We start from the raw sequence: 22,518 nt of genomic DNA, 5'->3' as shown, positions 1-22,518 counted from the left end.
TTTGGGTTGTATCCAGTTTGGGACTAAGATGAATACTTTCTGTACATGTCTTTTGGTGTGTACACATTCCTGCAGGGCATATATTTAGGAGTAACATTGCTGGATCTTACAGTGTGTGTATATTCAATTGGATATACTGCCAAAGAGTTTTCCAGCGTGGTCATCCAATTTACATCCCCACCATCAACCTATGAGAGTTCCCACTAGCCCCACATCCTTGCCAGTAGTTGATATTGTCAGTTTTTGTAATTTTAGTCATTCTGGTAGAAGTGTACAGTGCTTTTTATTGTTTTCATTTTAATTTCATTGATTGCTAATGAGTTTCAGTATTTTCATGTATCAGTAGTCATTTTGTGTAATCTGTTCAAACATTTATCCCTTTTAAAGTAGCTTGTCTGTATTTTGTCTTACTGATCTGAAAAAAAATTTTTTTTAAACTTTTTTAAGTAAACTCTGCCCCCAACTTGGGGCTCAAACTCACAACCCTGAGATCAAGAGTCACATGCTCTATTGACTGAGCCAGCCAGGTGCCACTGAAAGAGTTCTCTATATATTCTGGATATAAATCCTTTGGCTTGCCTTTTCACTTTCTTAATGGTATCTTTAGTGAACAGATGTTATTAGTATAGTTTGGTCCATCTTATCGATCTTTTCTTTCATGATTAGTGCACTTTTTGTGTCCTATTTAAGAAATTTTTTTCAGGAGAGAGTCCAAGATGGTGGAGGAGTAGGAGACCTTAGTTTTGTCTGGTCCCAGGAATTCAGGTAGATAGCTATCAAATCATTCTGAACACCTGTGTACTCAACCAGAGATCTAAGAGAAAATTGCTGCAATTCTACAAACAGAAAAGCGACCACTTTCTGCAAGGTAGGAGGTGTGGAGAAATGAATCTGAGGTGATATATGGGAAGATAAACCACGGGGGAAGGGAGCCTCTGTAAGCCAGCTACTGGAAAGTGATACGGCAGGGGAGCATAAGATCAGAACTTTTAGAAGTCTGCTCCAGTGAAGGATGTTCCTGCCTGAAAGGTGCTCAGTGGGTGAAGCAGGGTGGAATCCCAGGCGAGACAGTGTGGTCTTGGGATCCTCTGAGTCACAGAAAGATTGGGGGTACCTGAGTGCAGCAGAGCTCCCAGGCATCAGAGCAGGGAAACCAGCTCTAGGGCTAGTGATTGGGAGGCCACCGTTTTCATTCTTGTCCTCTAAAGCTGTGCAGAAAGCCTTCAGGGAACAAAAGTTACCGGGAGCAAACCTGAGCAGATTGCTTAGCCCAGACCTGGCAAGGGCGGGGCAATTCCGCCTCCGGCAAAGACACTTAAGAATCAACGCAACAGGCCCCTCCCCCAGAAGATCAGCAAGAACATCCGGCCAAGACCAAGTTTACCAATCATTAAGAACTACAAAACTCTAGCGCTAGGGGAAAATAGTATATAGAATTCATGGGTTTATTTTCTCATGATTCTTTAGTCTTTTAATTTCAATTTTTTTTCTCTTTCCTTTTCAACCAATTTATTTTATCTACTATTTTTTAAAGTCTTCTTTAATTTTCATTTTTACAGTTACATTGTATCCTTTCAATGTATTTAATTTTATTTTTGTATATATATGTTTTTCTTTCTTTACAATTCTGAGGTGTAGTTTCTTCTAACAGACCAAAATACACCCAGGATCCAGTGTATTGCTCTGTTCTGTTCACCTGTCTGATTATATTCTTTTTATTTTATTTTATTTTATTTTATTTTATTTTATTTTATTTTATTTATTTATTTAGGGGGTCTCTTCTGATTTGTTTAGTGTATATTTCTCTGGGGTCATTGTTACCATTTTAGTATTTTGTTCTCTCGTTCATCTATTCCTCTCTGGATAGAATGACAAGATGGAAAAACTCACCTCAAAAAAAAGAACATGGCAGGCACCTGGGTGGCTCAGTCGTTAAGCGTCTGCCTTCGGCTCAGGTCATGGTCCCAGGGTCCTGGGATCGAGCCCCGCATCAGGCTCCCTGCTCTGCGGGAAGCCTGCTTCTCCCTCTCCTGCTCCCCCTGCTTGTGTTCCCTCTCTCACTGTGTCTCTCTCTGTCAAATAAATAAATAAAATCTTAAAAAAAAAAAAAAAAGAACATCGGTCAGTACTGACTGCCAGGGACCTAATGAGTATGGATATAAGTAAGATATCAGAACTAGAGTTCAGAATAACGATTATAAAGATACTAGCTGGGCTTGAAAAAAGCATAGAAGACACTAGAGAATCCCTTTCTGGAGAAATAAAAGAACTAAAATCTAATCAGGTTGAAATGAAAAAACAGTATTACTGAAGATGCAATCAAAACTGGAGGCTCTAACTGCTAGGATAAATGAGGCAGGAGAGAATCAGTGATATAGAATATATATCTCCATATAAAATTATGGAAAATAAAGAAACTGAGGAAAAGAGAGATAAACAACTACTGGAGCACAAGGGGAGGATTCGAGAGATTACAAATACCATAAAGTGAAACAATATTAGAATAATTGGGGCCCCAGATGAAGAGAAAAGTGGGGGGAGATGGTATGTTTGAGCAAATTATAACCGAGAACTTCCCTAATCTGGGGAAGGAAACAAACATTCAAGGTCCAGGAGGCACAGAGAATCCCCCTCAAAAATCAATAAAAATAAGTCAGCACCTAGACATATAATAGCAAAGCTTGCAAATTTCAGAAACAAAGAGAAAATCCTGAAAGCAGCTTGGAACAAGAGGTCATCAACCTACAGAGGTAGAAATATAAGGCTGGCAACAGACCTATTCACAGAGACCTGGCAGACCAGAAAGGACTGGCATGATATCCTCAGGGTACTAAATGAGAAAAATATGCAGCCAAGAATACTTTATCCAGCAAGGCTGTCATTAAAAATAGGAGAGATAGGGGCTCCTGGGTGGTTCAGTTGGTTAAGTGACTGACTTTGGCTCAGGTCATGATCCTCGAGTCCCAGGATCAAGTCCCGCATCGGACTCCCTGCTTAGCAGGGAGTCTACTTCTCCCTTGGACCCTCCCCCATCTTGTGCTCTCTCTCTCTCACTCTCTCAAATAAATAAAATCTTAAAAAAAAAACAAGAATAGGACAGATAAAGAGCTTCCAGGACAAACAGAAACTAAAAGAATTTTTGATCACTAAACCAGCCCTGCAAGAAATATTAAAGGGGATCCTTTAAGTGAAGAGAGAGCCCAAGAGTAACATAGACCAGAAAGGAACAGAGACAATATACAAAAACAGTGACTTTACAGGTAATATAATGGCACTAAATTCATATCTTTCAATAATTACTCTGAATGTAAATGGGCTAAATCCCCCAATCAAAAGACACAGGGTATCAGATTGGATTAAAAAAGCAAGACCCATTGATATGCTGTCTACAAGAGATTCATTTTAGATCAAAAGAAACCTCCAGATTGAAAGTGAGGGAGTGGGGAACAATTTATCATGCTAAAGGATACCAAAAGAAAGCTGGGGTAGCCATCCTTACATCAGACAAATTAGATTTTAAACCAAAGACTGTAATAAGAGATGAAGAGGGACACTGTATCATACTTAAAGGGTCTATCCAAAAAGAAGATCTAACAATTGTAAATATTTATGCCCCTAACACGAGAGCAGCTAATTATATAAACCAATTCATAACAAAATTAAAGAAACACATTGATAATAATACAGTAATAGTAGGGGACTTTAATACCCCACTCACAGCAATGAACAGATCATCCAAGCAGAAGATCAACAAGGAAACAAGGGCTTTGAATGACACACTGGACCAGATGGACTTCACAGATATATTCAGAGCATTCCATCCTAAAGCAACAGAATACACATTCTTCTCGAGTGCATATGGACCATTCTCCAGAATAGATCACAATACTGGGTCACAAATCAGGTCTCAACTGGTACCAAAAGACTGGAATTATTCCCTGCATATTTTCATACCACAATGCTTTAAAACTTGAACTGAGTCACAAGAGGAAATTTGGAAGGAAAACAAATGCATGGAGGTTAAAAAAAAAAAAATCCTACTAAAGAATAAATGGATCAACCAGGAAATTAAAGAAGATTGTAAAAAATTCATGGAAACAAATGCAAATGAAAACAACTGTTCAAAACCTTTGGGATGCAGCAAAGGCAGTCCTAAGAGGGAAGTATATAGCAATACAAGCCTTTCTCAAGAAACAAGAAAGGTCTCAAATACACAACCTAACCTTACACCTAAAGGAGCTGGAGGAAGAACACAAATAAAGCCTAAACCAAGCAGGAGAAAGAATTAATGAAGATTAAAGCAGAAATCAATGATATAGAAATAAAAAAAACCCAAAAAACAGGGGAACAGATCAAGGAAATTAGGAACAGTTTCTTTGAAAGAATAAGATAGATAAAACCCTGACCAGACTTACCAACAAGAAAAGAGAAAGGACCCAAATTAATAAAATCATGAATGAAAGAGGAAAGATCAGAACACTGAAGAAATACAAACAATTATAAAAACATATTATGAGCAACTATATGCCAACAAATAAGGCAATCTGGAAGAAATGGATGCATTCCAAGAAACTTATAAACTACCAAAACTGAAACAGGAAGAAATAGAAAACCTGAATGGACCCATATACAGCAAGGAAATTGAAGCAGTAATCAAAAATCTCCCACAAACAAGAGTCCAGGGCTGGATGGCTTCCCAGGGGAATTCTACCAAACATTTAAAGAAGAATTGATACCTATATTTCTGAAGCTGTTTCAAAAAATAGAAATGGAAGGAAAACTTCCAAACTCGTTTCATGAAGCCAGCATTACCTTGATCCCAAACCCGACAAAGACCCCACCAAAAGGGAGAATTACAGACCAATATCCCTGATGAACATGGATGCAAAAATTCTTACCAAGATACTAGCCAACAGGATCCAACAGTCCATTAAAAGGATTATTCACCACGACAAAGTGGGATTTATTCCTGGGTGCAGGGGTGGTTCAACATTTGCATATCAATCAAGGTGATACACTACGTTAATAAAAGAAAGGACAAGAACCATATGATCCTCTCAATAGATGCAGAAAAAGCATGTGACAAAATACAGCATCCTTTCTTTTTTTTTTTTTAAAGATTTTATTTATTTGACAGAGAGAGATACAGCGAGAGAGGGAACACAAGCAGGGGGAGTGGGAGAGGGAGAAGCAGGCTTCCCACTGAGCAGAGAGCCCGATGCAGGGCTCAATCCCAGGACCCTGGGACCATGACCTGAGCCGAAGGCAGCCGCTTAACGACTGAGCCACCCAGGCGACCCTACAGCATCCTTTCTTGATTAAAATTCTCCACAGTGTAGGGATAGAGGGAACATACCCCAATGTTACAAAAGCCATATATGAAAAGCCCACAGCAAATATCATTCTCAATAGGGAAAAACTGAGAGCTTTTTTCCCTAAGCTCAGGAACATGACAGGGATGTCCACTCTCACCACTGCATTCAACATAGTACTACTAGTCCTAGCCTCAGCAATCAGACAACAAAAAGAAATAAAAGGCTCCCAAATAGGCAAAGAAGAAGTCAAAATCTCACTTTTTGCAGATGACATGATACTCTATGTGGAAAACTCAAAAGACTCCACCCCAAAATTGCTAGAACTCATACAGGAATTCAGCAAAGTGGCAGAATATAAATCAATGTACAGAAATCAGTTGCATTTCTATACACTAACAATGAGACAAAAGAAAGAAATTAAGGACTCGATCCCATTTATAATTGCACCAAAACCCAGAAGATACTGAAGAATAAACCTAACCAAAGAGGTAAAGGATCTATACTCTGAAAACTATAGAACATTCATGAAAGAAATTGAGGAAGACACAAAGAAATGGCAAAACATTCCATGCTCATGGATTGGAAGAATAAATATTGTTAAAATGTCTGTGTTGCCTAGAGCAATCTATACATTCAATGCAATTGCTATCAAAATGCCCATCAACTTTTTTCACAGAGCTGGAACAAATAATCCTAAAATTTGTATGGAACCAGAAAAGACCCTGAATAGCCAAAGGAATGTTGAAAAAAAAGCCAAAGCTGGGGCATCACAATTCCAGACTTTAGGTTATATTACAAAGCTGTAATCATCAAGACAACATGGTACTGGCACAAAAACAAACACATAGATCAGTGGAACAGAATAGAGAGCCCAGAAATGGACCCTCAACTCTATGGTCAACTAATCTTCAACAAAGCAGGAAAGAATATCCAATGGAAAAAAGACAGTCTCTTCAACAAATGGTGTTGGGAAAATTGGACAGCCACATGCAGAAGAATGAAAACGGGCCATTTTCTTACACCATACACAAAAATAGACTCAAAATGGATGAAAGACCTAAATGTGAGACAGGAATCCATCAAAATCCTAGAGGAGAATGCAGGTAGTAACCTCTTTGACCTCAGCCGCAGCAACTTCTGGCAAGACACATCTCCAAAGGCAAGGGAAGCAAGGGCAAAAATGAACTATTGGGACTTCATCAAGATAAAAAGCTTTTGCACAGCAAAGGAAACAGTCGACAAAACCAAAAGACAACTGACAGAATGGGAGAAGATATTTGCAAATGTCTTACCAGATAAAGGGCTAGTATCCAAAATTTATAAAGAACTTATCGAACTCAACACCCAAAGAACAAATAATCCAATCAAGAAATCAGCAGAAGACATGAACAGACATTTCTCCAAAGAAGGCATCGAAATGGCCAATAGACACATGAAAAAATGTTCAACATCACTCAGCATCAGGGAAATAAAATCAGAACCACAATGAGATACCACCTCACACCAGTCAGAATGTCTAAAATTAACAAGTCAGGAAATGACAGATGTTGGCGAGGATGCAGAGAAAATTGACAAGTCAGGAAACGACAGATGTTGGCAAGGATGTGGAGAAAGGTGAACCCTCTTACAGTGTTGGTGGGAATGCAAGCTGATGCAGCCACTCTGGAAAACAGTATGGAGATTCCTCAAAAAGTTGAAAATAGAGCCACCCTGTGACCCAGCAATTACACTACCAGGTATTTACCCCAAAGATACAAGTGTAGTGATCTGAAGGGGTACCTGCACCCCAATGTTTATAGCAGCAATGTCCACAATAGCCAAACTATGAAAAGAGCCCAGATGTCCGTGGACAGATGAACGGATAAAAAAGATGTGGTATATATATACAATGGAATATTACGCAGCCATTGAAAAACTGAAATCTTGCTATTTGCAATGATGTGGATGGAACTAGAGGGTATTATGCTAAGTGAAATAAGTCAACCAGAGAAAAACAATCATCATATGTTCTCACTCATATATGGAATTTAAGAAACAAAACTGGAGATCATAGGGGAAGGGAGGGAAAAATAAAACAAGATGAAATCAGAGAGGGAGACAAACCGTTAATCATAGGAAACAAACTGAGGGTTGCTGGAGGGGAGGAGAGTGGGGGGATAACTGGGTGATGGACATTAAGGAGGTCATGGGATATGATGAGCAGTGGGTGTTATATAAGACTCAGGGATCACTGAACTCTACCTCTGAAACTAATAATACACTATACGTTAATTAATTGAATTTGAATAAAAAAATCTTACCAAAAAAAAGCAAGAAAGAAAGATCATCGCTATGTTAAAGCAAAGCTATCCATGGAGCGCCTGAGTGGCTCAGTCGTTAAGCGACTACCTTCGGCTCAGGTCATGGTCCCAGGGTCCTGGGATCAAGCCCCACATCGGGCTCCCTGCTCAGCGGGAAGCCTGCTTCTCCCTCTCGCACTCCCCCTGCTTGTGTTCCCTCTCTCGTTGTCTCTCTCTGTGTCAAATAAATAAATAAAATCTTAAAAAAAAAAAAACAAAAAACAAAGCTATCCTTGTCCCTTACTGCCAGGAATGACGCATACTCGATGGCACTGTGTATACAAAACTTCATTACACTGTATTAGACCTGAGGGGGATTTCTTTGATATGAAGCCTCTTTGAGAGAGAACCATCAAGGCCCAGCTTGTCTGTGTACATGCCAGAAGCACACACTGAAGAAAACCTGCAGTGGAATGGATGGAGTCTGTGTTCCTCAGTTTGGAAGACAGAATTAGGAGCTGGGAGTAGCAACTGCCTCATCTAAAGAATTTACTCCAAGATCTGAATTAATTTTCACCATCCCAACAGATAAAGGCTAATTTGGGATTCCGTAGCTATGAAGAATGAGCATAGCAGCATCCTTTGAAAAAATACTTTGGAAATGTCCCTGATTTATTTAAAATGCCAGGGATGCATTCAGCAACAAAATGCTATGACAAATCATGAAAAAGACCCTAAAGAATTTTCACGACAGCCTTTCGTGGCATCCAGAGCAGCACCAGCAGTTCCTGGTAGGACTCTCGTTTGCCGCACCATACCCAACACTGGACGAGGAAACGATATACCTGATTAATTCAGGAAATCAAAGTAATAAAACTGCCAGCAACAATGCAGCCAAGAGATTAAAAGAAGGCTAGTTGAAAATTTAAACACTCTTTTTACTCATTAATCTCCAACTGCTAAAGACAAACAAAAAGCAGAATTAACATGATTGTAAACTAAGCACTTGTGTCCTGTGTCTACCATGTTAGCCTGCTGAGAGGGAATGGGCTGATCAAAGCCGGGGAGTCCACAGAGAACCGTGGGTAAGAGCGGCTTCAGGGAGCGCACAGCCAGGATCCATTACCGGGCTGGTTCAGGAGCAGGTGAGCACCGTAATTAATCTTGCCTTCAATTTGGAGAGAAGCAGGAAACCTCTCTGCTCTGTCCACTGAGTTTATATGTTAATCCCCCGAGCTCTGGGAAGAAGTTTTTAAATTGGCATAAAGACTTTTCCTGCCCTTCCGAATGTGTAGGGGAGAAACAGTTGGGAGGGGTTGCTGAGGTCCCTAACTTCAGGCAGTTAAGCCGCCTCCCAGGAAAGCTGTTGATTGCTACCTTGCTTGGTTTGACTCATCTAAGCCCAGAGAGCAAAGGCTCTTCCAATGAAGCTAGCAGGTTTTTTAATGCAAGAAAATACTCAGAGACACAGGGGGCCTCACCCCACAAACATAAACCATGAAAATCCAGATACTTGGAATTGGAATTGCTCTCCAGGCCAAACTCATCTAATCAATGGACTCTTGAATTGCTTAAAGCATATCCAGGACTTTACATATTATTCTAGATACAGAAAAACGAATAGGCACCTGTTTTGTCCCTTCTTTGCCCTGAATTCATATTATTTTTTTATAGATTTTATTTATTTATTTGACAGAGAGAGACACAGCGAGAGAGGGAACACAAGCAGGGGGGTAGTGGGAGAGGGAGAAGCAGGCTTCCCGCCAGAGCAGGGAGCCTGATGCGGGGCTCCATCCCAGGACCCTGGGATCATGGCCTGAGCTGAAGGCAGACGCTTAACGACTGAGCCACCCAGGAGCCTCTGCACTGAATTCATATTAAAAAAACAAAAACAATAAACAATAATTGTACAAACAAGGGGCACGCCTGGATGGCTCAGTCAGTTAAGCATCTGCCTCCTGCTCAGGTCAAGATCTCAGGGTCCTGGGATAGAGCCCCACATCCGGCTTCCTGGTCTGTGTGGGGAGCCTGCTTCTCCCTCTCCCTCTCCCTCTCCCTGCTGCTCCCCCTGCTTGTGCTTTCTCTCTCTTTCTGTCGAATGAATAAAATCTTTTTTAAAAATTGTACAAACAGGGGGTGCCTGGGTGGCTCAGTCGGTTAAGTGTCTGCCTCTCTCTCTTTCTGGCAAATGAATGAATAAAATCTTTTTTAAAAAATTGTACAAACAGGGGCGCCTGAGTGGCTCAGTTGTTAAGCCTCAGCCTTCGGCTCAGGTCATGATCCCAGGGTCCTGGGATCGAGCCCCACATCGGGCTCCCTGCTTGTCTCTCTCCCACTCCCCCTGCTTGTGTTCCTGCTCTCACTATCTCTCTGTCAAATAAATAAATAAAATCTTAAAAAAAAAAAAAAGACAGAAGCAAGTACTCTCCTGTCTCCTCTTTTAAGAGCGATGGCTCTACTCTCATGATCTAATTGCCTCCTGAGGGCTCCATCTCCAGAACTGGAGGGCAGGGTGGGGAATGGAGTCAAACACATACTCTGTAACAGGACCCATATCAATTTCTGACAACTTCCAACTCCTATTTGTTCAAAACCAACTGAGCAGCACTGGACATGAATCCATTGAGAGCAAATTCAACCACATACTTTATTTTTGTTGTTCAACGTGGGAGGGAGTCTCTGCGTGATCTCTACCTGTCACGCAACAGGGCTTAGGGTGAATTCCACATGGTCATTCAGCTTGAGTTAAGGAACAGGCCTTAATGGGGGAAATTAGAAGCCAAGAGTCAGAAAGAGAAGATGGCCTAGTCTTGGATCTTCCAAACATTCCGGAGAGAGGGATGCTATGGCTAAAGGTGCTATGTGTGCTCCAGTGGAAGATCATGTCCCCCAAGATGGTATCTTCTTCGAGTAAACTTGTGAGAAAGCAGCCTCGTCAGAATGTGGACAAAGAGATTACTCAGAGCCAGGGTGACTGAGCTTAGGTGCCAGCTGCCCAACAGCTGGGGATCTCAGGGGCCCCTAAGAAGTTGTAGCCCCAGGGCACCTGGGTGGCTCAGTCGTTAAGCGTCTGCCTTCCGCTCAGGTCATGATCCCGGAGTCCTGGGATGGAGCCCCGCATCCGTCTCCCTGCTTGGCGGGAAGCCTGCTTCTCCCTCTCCCACTCCCTCTGCTTGTGCTCTCTCACTCTGTCTCTCTCTTTCTGTCAAATAAATAAATAAAATCTTAAAAAGAAGAAGAAGAAGTTGTAGCCCCTTTTGCAATGGGTAGAAAGCCCTCCTGGGAAGCTAAGTGTGGACACAACTGCTCCTGCTGGTAGAAGGGTAGACCCTAGTTCTTTCTGGCACAACATGTGGGCATTCCCAGCCTCAGTTCCCAAGGTCATTTTTGGATGATGCTACCTGAAATACCATACTCTTCTAGTCATATTTTAAAAGGTGTTAGTCATAACCTGCTAATGACCAGTGTGAGCAATACTCTGCTACAACAATCTGCCAGGTAAAGGAAATGCTTTGAGTTAATAAAGGTGGTTCAGAGATGGAAAGGTTCCAACAGAATACTTACATAACATTCAGACACATCAGAATATTAAGTTAGAGGCAGAAGGCAAAGTGGAGATTGTCTACCAATTGGTGCAAAAAAGATGAAGAGATGATGAGATGAAGAAAGACATAAGAGAAAATAATATTGGAAATCAATTCCTTCAACAAATCTTTATTAAACACTTATGTTAAGTTCTGAGGATGAGCTGGTGAACAAGACAGATATACCCTACTTGTGCTATAGGCAGCCCAGTAGATGTTTAAAAAGCTAAAATAACAATTTTTAAAGATTTTTTCCCCTGAATTACTTGCATGAACATTTTAACATTCTCCCAAGTTGCAATTCTGTTTACCTGAACAAACAAACAAAAAAAGAGCTAATTGATGGATGGGACAGAAGGAATTTTTAAAGTAAAAAAATAGGGGGGACTTAATCTGATCTTTTAAAAAGTAGTCAGAAAACATTTTTAATGTTTATTATGTTCTAGACACATTTTAGGGAAGAGATGGCCATACAAAGGCCTATTTGGACAGAATTTTTAGACTTCAAAAATAAGAATTTTACAAGTGTTTAAGACTCACCAGGTAACAATAAAGCACCATCTACCAAGCTTTGAAGGAGATGTTTTCAAATATGCCAGAACTAGGAAAATGTACCTCCTTTCTGAATAAGCTATTTCAAGACTCATTCTAGAGCAAGAGATGATCAGAAGGAAAAACTCAGCAGAGGGAGGTTGCAGCTGAAAGAGACCAGCATATAAGCCCTGAGAACATCTCATTTGTAGGGGTGAGTCTGGATCACTGGTGTAAAGACAGTTATACTACAAGGAAAATGGACAAAACATTTGAATCCACTGAGTAAGAAATGTAAATGGCTAATGAAATACCACTGATCAGGGATATGTAAAACCACAAAGAAACACCACTTTCCCACCTATCATATTGATTTAAAAAAAATTTTTTTTTTAATACTAGCCAAGGAACCAGATTGACAGAGGAACCCACTGACCACAGTTGGGACAATTTTAGCATCAAAAGAATCATGACTGTAATTGATTGAAACATGCTAACTATATTAGAAAATGAGTCCATATGAGGCTCAAAAAAAAAAAAAGGAATAAAATAAGCAAGCAAATAAATAAGAACTTCTTTGAAGGTGGCCATTATACCAAGTTCTTAACTCTGGAAGGGAAAGGAATATTTTTCCTTTGCAGTAGGAATCATATTGATATTGCAGAATAACCTAATAGTCCTAGTCAATGAGGAAAAGCTCTTCCTTCCAGAAAAATGCCAGCTATAAATGTAGACAGAATTGGAAAATCACAATTTCCCCCTAAGGAAATAATTAAGTCAATACTATCAACAGATGCTGAAACCATTAGGTGAAAGGTTGATGGACAGCTGGATATTCACCTAGTGCCAAAGTTATCACCCCACAGATTTCTATTTAGTTCCAAGATGACTGTCAGTACCTAAACCCAGTGGTCAATCTTACTATCACCAGTGATGGGACTACCAGAGGTTCATAATGTGACTCCTGGTGTGATGCGGTGTGTAGCCTGAATCTAATCAAGCCTTTAGATCCAGCTTCTAATAGGTGGCCCTCTTTAAGCCTCCCTAAATCCCTTGGCCCCTCTGTATTTCAATGATCTCTGTGTATGTTTGTCCTCCTCCACTAGACTGTGAACTCTGAAGGGCAGGAATTAAGTATCTCTAGTGACTGACATACAGTAGGTGCTTTTAGTTCTACAACAGAAGAATATCACTTATATTTGATTGTTTCCTCACTAAATTCTGAACTTCATAAGGTTAAAGAATACATCTGGTTTTATGCACCGTTAAGCCGCTAGTGCCTAACAATGCTTGGTTTTCAATAAATATTTTTGAATGAATGAATGAATAATTTTATAAGTAATCGCCTCTATTTCCTATGACTCTGAGTCACATTCCGAGAAAAAGCAGCTTCTTGACATCCTTTTCCTTGTAATGATTTAGTGTATTAAATTATTTCTTGGATTTATCCTCCTATTGCAAGCTGCTAGCTATTCTCCTTTCAACCCCCCTCAACTGCCGGAATGTCATAAATCAGGGGGAGGTAGAGATGAAGTGAACAGATTAGCCTCCAATTTACAAGTTTGCTTTTTCCCTGGGATAATTGTAGTCACACGTTCCTCGGTGTGACCCTATCACGACAAAATCTCCACGAGTGGATTGATTACGTATGATTATGACTAATTAAAGATGTAGGATAACGGAAGAGTTAAACTAGTATTTGCTAGGCAAGGTCGTGATCTTTTTAAAAATATAGTCTTTCATTAGCGAAACAAGGAAAATATGTTCCCAATTACATTCCAAGCGGTTTGCTTGGATTGACAGTCCCACGGACAAAGGAGGGTACAAAACGCTCCTCCCGACCGGCGTTTGCAGCCGGAGCCTGTGCCCCCGCCCGTGGGCGGGACCACCGGAGCCTCCCGGGACCAAAAGGAGGAGGGGGCGGGGCCGAGGGCGGGTCCAGGCCCCCAGGGGCGGGGCCGCAGCGGGCGAGGGGCAGGCTGGGAAGCGGCGCCATATTGGCGTCGGCCGCGCTGTATTGTCATAAATAGAGCCGGTTTTGTGGTGTTTTCACTACTCGGTTGGATGCCTCGGCCGTAGTAAGTGAGAAAGTGAGCGAGCAAGCGAGCTACAAGCGACCGGAGGAAAGTCGACAGGAGGAGAAGGGAAGAGCAAGAACTTGACTCCAGAGAGAACGATACTCGCCGGTGAGGGAGACGCAGGAAGCGATGAAAGAGATGTCTGCGTAAGTGGTGGGGGGCGGCGGTTGGGGGCGAGGCGGAGAGGAGTGGGTTAGGGTGGTCGGCCCGGGACCGGTGTCCGTTCCCTGCCCCTCGCGCCCTGCCCGGAGCTCGCCCGAGTAGTCTCCTTCCCCGTTCCTGGCCGGTCGGCAAGGGCACCTCCCCTGCACCCGGAGGCTCACCTGGCCACCCCTGCACAGACTTGGGGACTCCTGGAGCCCCCATCTGCCCTCGCCTGTCCCGCCTCGGAGGACGCCCCCAGACAAGGGAGTGGCGGGAGAGGCGCGGGTGTCCGTGGGGAGAAATTGTCGGTCACTCTTCTGCCCCCAGCACTGTCTGAGCCCGTCTCTGCTCCTGTCTGCATTGGCGCAAATACCATCCCCCTACCTCCCCCTCCTCCCTCCCGACCGGCTGTCTCCTGGTCTTGAGGAGTGAATGACCTATCCCAGCCCATGCGTTTCTTTTTAATAAAAGCTATGATCTTTTCGCCCTCCCCCGGCCTCCCCCATCGGCCCGCAGTATATCTACCGGTCTATACCTCCTGCTCACACATTGATAAGTCAGAAACGGTTTCCATGCTTGGCAAGATTTTGTTGTAGCTCCTAACATTTTGGTTTATTAGGAAATAATTTAAACAAAAATGCAGAGAATAACGTAAGCATCAATTGTGTAGTCACCATCCCTCTCTCCCAAAGCATAACATCCTGTATGTGTGTGGGTGTGTGTGTGTACATACATATCTTTATTTAAAAGAAATCAAGCATTACAGATATGTCTTAAGGATTCTCTTACCTCCTGTTATTCCATTCACTACCCTCCCCAGAGTTCCACACAGTCCTGAACTTGATGTTTATTGCTGCGTTTTTAAAAATGCTAAAACAACATATGTAAGTGTCTATAATAACGGGCATTATTTTACTTCTTTTTAAGCTTTTTATAACTGGTATCAAACTTGTCATTTTGCAACTTCTTTAGACAACATAGTATCTTTGAACTTTGTCCATGTTAATATTTTCAACTCTTACTAATTCATAATAACTACTGTATTGTATTCCATTGTAGGGATACACCCTAGTTTAGTCCTTTTCCTGATAGTGATTATTTGAGGTTGTTTCTAAGTTTTTAATGTTACAGTGTGGCAGTGAACATTCTTGTACATGTTTCCTTGTACACTTGTACTAGAATTTCCCTAGGGTGTTTACTTATAAGTGAAATTGATGAGTTGAAGGGAATGTGGGATTCTTTTGCTTGGCTTCCCCCCCAACCCATGAGGGAGGTTCAGAACCATAGATTTGGAATTTTAGTGCTAGTAGGGTAGGAGGCTTTGATAGCCAACTTTTTCAGCATACAGATAAGAAAGGGGGACCCAAGATCATAGTGTCAGAACAAAGGTATTTGTTGAAGGGAGAATGGAGTGGTGGAAAGATCTTGGGTTTTGGAGCTCAGATTCTGGCTCTTCCTATCCCTTGGATCTTGGATACTTAACCTATAAAATGGCATTTATTCAGTACCTACCTCTTAGAGTTGTTGTCGAAATTAATTGAATAATCACATATAATCAGTCTGTCCCATCCATTTACCATACATATTTAAACACACACAGTCAATACCAAAATAGCTCTCTTAGAGGTAAAAAGCTAAATCTTTAAAAAGAAGTTACTTGAAGTAGCTAATTGAAATTTTGTTTTTTTCCACAGGAAAATTAGTAACAAAGAAAGTCGCTAGTATTGGTGTTTCCCTTTTGTTTCTTTGAATCATTTCTGAAGATATATAGGCTATTTTATCTTCCGTTTGATTCTCCCTCCTTACCTAATGAAATCTTTAGCTAAAGAACATGCCTTCCTGTGAGAACTTAGTAGCAATAAGTCAGTGTTTTGACCAGTTAAAATTCAAAAACAATCACTACTGTATTTTCGTGTTATTGTTTACAGAGCTAATTTATTCATTTAAAAGACTGTTCTTTTATATTTTGAGATTACATTCTTACTGTTGTTGTTAAGGGTGCTGAACATTGAATGGTGAAGATAGATGGTAGGGTTAGTCGGTTATTGTGTACATTTATTTTTACTTTACTTTCTTAGCAAAATAAAAAGTTTTACCGACCCATGTTGGTCCCAAAATTTATTTTGAAATTACTGAAATCCAAACTCAGAAATTCGATTGTACTTTATTCAAGACTATAATATATATATAAATATAAATATAAAAGCTAGAATCTTTTGGAGGTTGGCTTGTATTGTGCTGATAAAAATGTAAAGAATTTGATACTTATTTAGTGTGAAAATGGTCTGGGTGCCAATCTAAATGTGGAGAACAATTAACTAGAGTCACAAAATGTTAGGACTATAAATTCTGATTTGAGCAAAGGATGTTAATGTAAGTTTCTCAAGGACAAATCTAGTTGTGATTTCTTTTTAAAAGCCAGGATATTTCACAAGGACCTTCTAATGGGATGTTTTTGTTTCTTTCCTGAGGGGGAAAGAACATTGTTCTTACTCAGAGCTTTCTTTCAAGTGGCTGACTGCTTTTCAAAGATTGAATATAGATGGTACTTGACTTAAGTCCGCAGGGTGTAGTGGAGGTGGCTCTGGCCCAGCTCCCATTCAGGCTTTTTGCATTTGAGCTAAGTGGTGCTGGCACAGTTGTCCTGATGCCAACACATGCTGCTTTTGGCTTGAAAAGACATCCTAACCATGAAAGCTGGAGGCAGTATGAATAGACCTTCATCAAAATAAACACAAAATACCCTTCCACCCCCCCAAAAAAGTGCCTGCCCCAACCAAAGTACTAAGTAAACTTTTAAGATAGCTAAATTAATGAGTGGATTGAGAGATTAAATATATCAGTATGATATGATACTTAAAATTTTTTCTGCTGTTTCATTTTTCTTGAACAGAAACACCATGCTGGACAGCCAGCGTCAACAAAAGCATTATGGAATCACTTCTCCAATTAGTTTGGCATGTCCTAAAGAAATTGATCATATTTACACACAGAAATTAATTGATGCCATGAAACCCTTCGGAGTGTTTGAAGATGAGGAAGAATTGAACCACAGGTATGTCATTTAAAAATGCAAAATATTTTACAGTATGTTATTTAATCATTAATTCTGCAAATATAAAGTACCTCCCATGCCCCTGCCTGGGGATACAAAAAATGACAAAATGAAGAGAAATTTTGGCCCTCCTGGAGCTTATATTTTAGGTGGAGGTTAGGGGAAGAGACTAACAATTAGCCAGATAAATAAAATAAATACAATGTTACAGATGGCAAATGCTGCTGAGAAAAATGAAGCTGGAAGTGGAGGTTATCCACTTATTGACATTTGAGCGGAATTTTTTTTTTTTTTTTAAGATTTTATTTATTTATTTGACAGAGAGAGAACAGCGAGAGAGGGAACACAAGCAGCGGGGAGTGGGAGAGGGAGAAGCAGGCTTCCCGCTGAGCAGGGAGCCCGATGCGGGGCTCCATCCCAGGACCCTGGGATCATGACCTGAGCTGAAGGCAGATGCTCAACGACGACTGAGCCACCCGGGCGCCCCTTGAGCAAAATTTTCAAAGTGAGAGAGGGAACTGTGTAGGTATTTGAGGGAAGAGCATTCTAGGCAGAAGGTTTGAGGTGGGAGTATACCTGGTATATTGAAGGAATTACATAGTAAGGTAACCCGGGTGTCCAGAGCAGAGTGAGTAAGCAGGTGAATATGAGCTTAAAGAACATGCGGTGGGAAGTTGCTTGGAGAACTAGGTCACTTAGGACCTTTAAGTCACTATAAAAGTTTTGGCTTTTACTGTGAGTCAGATTGGAAGCTGTTAGGTTTTTGAGCAGAAGATTGACATGATTTACTCATGTTTTAACACAATCACTCTGGCTGCTATATTGAGAATAGCCTGAAGAGGGATCAAGGGCACAAGTCAGGAGACTGGTTAGGAGGCTATTATAAGGATCCAGGGAGGAAAGGATGGGGGTGTTGAACTAAGGGGGATGTCAGTGGAGGTGATAAGAAGTAGAGTTGTGGATATATTTTAAAGGTAGGGTTGTTTAATGACTGGAATATGTGTGAGAGAGAAGTTAAGGATGATGCCAAGGTCTTGGGTCTTAGCACCTCAAAGGATGGAATTCCATTACCCAGAGAAGGCTGAGGGAGAAGCAAGTTTGGACATCTCAGGAATTCCATTTTTATATGTTAACCTTGAGGTGTCTAAACTCTACTTTTCTTTTTTTAATGTGGATTTAGATATCCTATTGGGTGAAAGTTTAGTTTAATACCAAACTGCTGTTACTAAGTGATACTATTTCATAAAAATTAGCCAGTATTTAATTTACCCATTTTAATTATCCAAAGATCTATGACTGTAGGTAAGAGAATGCTAACCTCTACCACCACATTGAATTGATTTTATTCCATAGTAAGGCCAAGAAAGCTGACAATTCAGTTGGTCTCTGCAGACTTATTGAAGGTAATTTTGATTTTTTATTAGGCTTTTTGAACTTTGAGAATAGCTCAAAGACCAAAATACTATCATCACATTTATCATTTCTTTGGAACTCTTAGGGACCTAAGAATGTCAAAAAGATGTGCCATGTATCAGTAGATGTGACAGCATTAGCCCATGTATAATGTGCTTTTACTCTAACACCAACATAAAGGTTCTGCCTATATGTTTAACTACTTTTTAAAATACTGTTTTTGGGTTTTCTTAGTTTTAACCTAAAGCATGTTATTTTTTATTATAGGCTTGTTGTTCTTGGTAAATTGAACAATTTAGTAAAAGAATGGATTTCTGATGTCAGTGAGAGTAAGGTAAGGCTCTAAACTACATTGAATTCACTTTCATTATGTACTCTTCATTAGTCCTAGTAATAAGATGCAGGAGTTGAGAATAATCTGAAATAGCCTTTTTGGTATACTTGGTAATGAATTGGTCTAGACAGTTGAGTCTCTAAATAATGATAACGAGATAAATAAATGAGAATTTACCCCAGTGTCTAGCTACAATTCTACATAGATTTCCTGCTTGAATTACATGTAGTTTACCAAAATTTAAATATCAAGGGATTTTACTTTAAAAGCCAGATTTCAGACATCTTGTGAAATACCAGATCTGGCAACATTGGGCCTACCTTTGTGCAAGGCAGGAAGAGGTTTGAATGGATTTGGGCTCCTGCCCTCCATTGCCTTGTGGCCCCACCAATGGCTGCTCTCTGTCTGACACAGCACCTGTCATTTATCAGTCAGTTTCTGTGTTTCTTATGTATACCTTACATTTGCATACTTGCCTAACCCCTGAGACATAGGAGTTTGCAAATCCTAATTTATAATTATGCAACTTTTTTCGCCTCCAGTAGCTTAACTATTTTTCTTCTAAAATAAGTACATTTTTCTTGCTTTCTTAGAGTATTTTGAATGTAATTGAATTTTCATATGTCTGAGAATCATCACTGAATATTATTTGATTGGCTGTACTAAATTGAAGTAGGGTGTGTGCAAGTGGGTGATACTATTTGCCCCTTCACTGAGTGGCCCAAACTGTTGTATTTTAAGTTTCTGTTTGGTTTTTATAATTTTTATAGTTTTCCCATCTTTCCCTTAACAATTAGCTGAAAGTTAATATATTAAAGCAGTGTCTCTCTGTAAACACTTTCTGATCCTTAATCTGCCTGGATTTAGAAATTAGATAAGCACCTGTTAGAATTCTGTCTATTGTAAATTTTAGTATTTCTTTCTGTACCTATGGTACATGTTTAAAATTGTTTTGTGTTTTTTTTTTTTTTTTTTTTTCAACCATGGACTCAGAATAAGGTCATGGGACTCTGCTAAGTCTGCAGTCATTGGGTTTAAATAAATGGTCTTTATGTTGTTTACTTTTGCTGCCAAACAGCTATCTGACTCATTTCTGAACTCTCAGGGTTATCAGTAGTTGAGATTTTCAGATAAGTTGAATTCTGAGCAGGTTAAATGCTAGTCATGAGTAACAAAAAAAAATTCATGTTTGTTTTTCTGCTACTAGGTGATCAGCTCCATAAGAAAAAGACCTGTCTTGGTCACCTACATAATCTCAGGACAGAGCTCAGGCATTAAATAAATGTTAAAGGAATCTGTTATCCCTCTCTGATCAGCCCATAATTATTATGGGTGTGCAAACCAAATACTCAACCTGCTAGAATTATTTTAAAATCATAGTTACAAGCTTTATGACTTACTGTGTGGTGTTCATGTCAAATATTGTGGTTGTGCCAAGTTCTTTGCTTCCATCCCTGTTCTAGAATGCATTTGAGATAAATCAAGTATTATTATTCACAAAAGAGGCTATATTAATTTTTTGAGAGATGTACCTAATTTTCTTCACAGTTTCTTCGCAGTTAACAGAAAAATCCAGTAGTATTCTGTTTCAAGGTCAAAAGTTTTTTTGTTTTTTGTTTTTATTAAATTGCTTTTTCTCCCATTTTACTCACATTAATACTTTAATCTGCAAAAAGCAATCACTGGTTTACATTTAATTTCTAGGCATAAAAATTAAAGACTTTGCCATAATTTGGATTTCTTTTTTTAAGCAAAATGAATAAAATAGCTCATTATAAAAATTTTTTAATTGGTTTTGACATCTTCCACTGCATGGATAAAGCAATTTTTTTTTCATTTTCTGTATCAGCTATTCCTTTTATTTATGCATATTTTAGTTCGGAAAATATCATAAGAATTTGAGTTAGATCAAAGATCATTTGACTGTTCCACATAGAGTTGGAATATTTAAGCTATAAACCATCTAGAACTCAAACATCATTTTAGTTAAATACTGTGGTTTGTGATGAAAATATTTTACTCTGGTGTATCACTTTCTCATAAATCATGCAAGAATCTAGCTTTTCAAAGTAGGAAAGTAAACTAAAATAGAAAGTAGGAAGGTAAACCAAAAGATCCTATCTTCTCTATTCTTTTGATTCACATTAATAAATTTACAGACTTCTTTCTAGCTCTAAAATCATGTGGTAATCTTAAACATTAATATCCATTAAACAGAGTAAGTAACAAACAGAATATCCTGTTGTATAGATAATTTCATTCAAGTTAATCAAGGGATATTCTTTGAAACTTGCACTGGGCATTATTTAAAAAATAAGAGAAATAGACACAGTTCTCATTTTCAAGGAATTTAAATATAGTTGAAGAGATGGGACATGTATTCAGGGGAAAAAGGTCAATAATAAATGTAGTATAAAAGAGGTTAAAGATAATAGTGGAGGAGCACAGAGGGGAAAGAGCTTGTTATGCAATGGGGGATCATCAGAGAAGGCTTCATGAAAAAGGTGGAACTTTTGAACTTTGAAAAAAACAGGTGGTATTGAGATACCCAGAGAGGATGGGCAAGCATTTGAGATAGGGAGAATGGCAAGTGCAATGGAAAGGAGACTGGATTATGTAACATGTTGGTAGTTGGAGCTTCAAAAGGGAAGATGAGGAGACAAGGCAAGAAAGATCCATAAGAGCATTATTGTGGAGATTCTCAGGATCCAAGGATCCTTACCTTAGTAGTCAGAGAAGAATAATGCATTAGCAAGTTTTGAGCAGAAGAGTTATATAATAGAGTAAAAACATCAAGTGAATTTTGTATAAAATGGAATAGGAGAAAATAAAGACTAAGGTCAAGAAGGTAGCTTAAGATTCTATTAAAGCCTAGATTTAAGGGCATAGTAGTTGAATAGAAAGGAGGTAACATGTGAGGGATATAAGCTAAGAATTGGTAAGCCAAGAAGAGTATGACTACAGGTATAGGTATTAAGGAAAATGAAGAACAGAGAGAAATCAGAAGGGATACCTGGTTTATCATAGGAAGAATATTTTGTTTTAAGCATGAATATTGGAGTGGATCAAAATGTCTGAGTGAAAATACCTGATGGGAAGTTGGAATTGGCTCCAGAGAGAGGTAAAGAATAGCCTTATAATTCTGGTACAGTCTAAAAAATTTCATTAAAGATGTTAGATTACCTCTCATGAGGTCATGTCAGGATGACCACTTTCTTGCAGAAAGGTTGCAGAAATTCAACCAAGAAATTAAGCGTATTTGTCACAAAAATAATGGGGAAGTGTAATGAGTTAAGTGTATGATACTATAGAGAACTGAAAGTGCATTAGTTTGGTAGTTACGAGTTCCTTGGTGACTTCAGAATGATGGAGCCAAAGACACACAATTGGAAGGGGATGAGTAGGGTCAAGTGATAAAAAATGTTTTTCTTAAGAGAGATGTATGCATGTATAGTAGGCTAGAATTTGTTTTGTCGTCCCTCTGGGAATACTCTCATTACTTCAAGCTGCAGCCCAAAGAGCTCTGAAGTATTTCAGAAATCTCAATTTCCCAAAGTTGACAAATACAGTATATATTGGTAGTATTTAGGCAATTTTTATGCTAAATAATTTCAACAATTGAATGTCATTTGTTTAATTTAATTTAATTTAATTTTAGAATCTCCCACCTTCTGTTGTGGCTACTGTTGGTGGTAAAATTTTCACGTTTGGCTCCTATAGGCTTGGAGTACACACGAAAGGTAACTGCTTTTCTGTGTTCTGATAAGAACTTTCAATAACAAGCT

At 39.5% G+C, this 22,518-nt stretch overlaps 1 protein-coding gene across 3 annotated transcripts in view; it reads left to right on the top strand.

The window, feature by feature from the left end:
• Positions 1 to 13,691: 13,691 nt before the first annotated feature.
• PAPOLG (poly(A) polymerase gamma) overlaps positions 13,692 to 22,518 on the top strand; it is a 32,169-nt gene continuing 23,342 nt past the window's right edge. For all 3 annotated transcript variants that reach the window (XM_035001493.1, XM_035001494.1, XM_035001495.1), the window contains exons 1-4: positions 13,692 to 13,933; positions 16,825 to 16,986; positions 18,667 to 18,733; positions 22,392 to 22,473. In XM_035001493.1, the coding sequence (XP_034857384.1) occupies positions 13,917 to 13,933; positions 16,825 to 16,986; positions 18,667 to 18,733; positions 22,392 to 22,473 (328 nt within the window). In that variant the 5' untranslated portion in view covers positions 13,692 to 13,916. The remainder of the gene's footprint in view (positions 13,934 to 16,824; positions 16,987 to 18,666; positions 18,734 to 22,391; positions 22,474 to 22,518) is intronic.

This window comes from Mirounga leonina, unplaced genomic scaffold (genome assembly GCF_011800145.1).
Source record: "Mirounga leonina isolate KUSES-001 unplaced genomic scaffold, KU_Mleo_1.0 Mir_125, whole genome shotgun sequence".
NCBI classification, from domain to species: Eukaryota; Metazoa; Chordata; class Mammalia; order Carnivora; family Phocidae; genus Mirounga; species Mirounga leonina.
The sequence above is the reverse complement of the archived record's forward strand: the minus strand, read 5'-3'. Positions and strand labels throughout refer to the sequence as shown.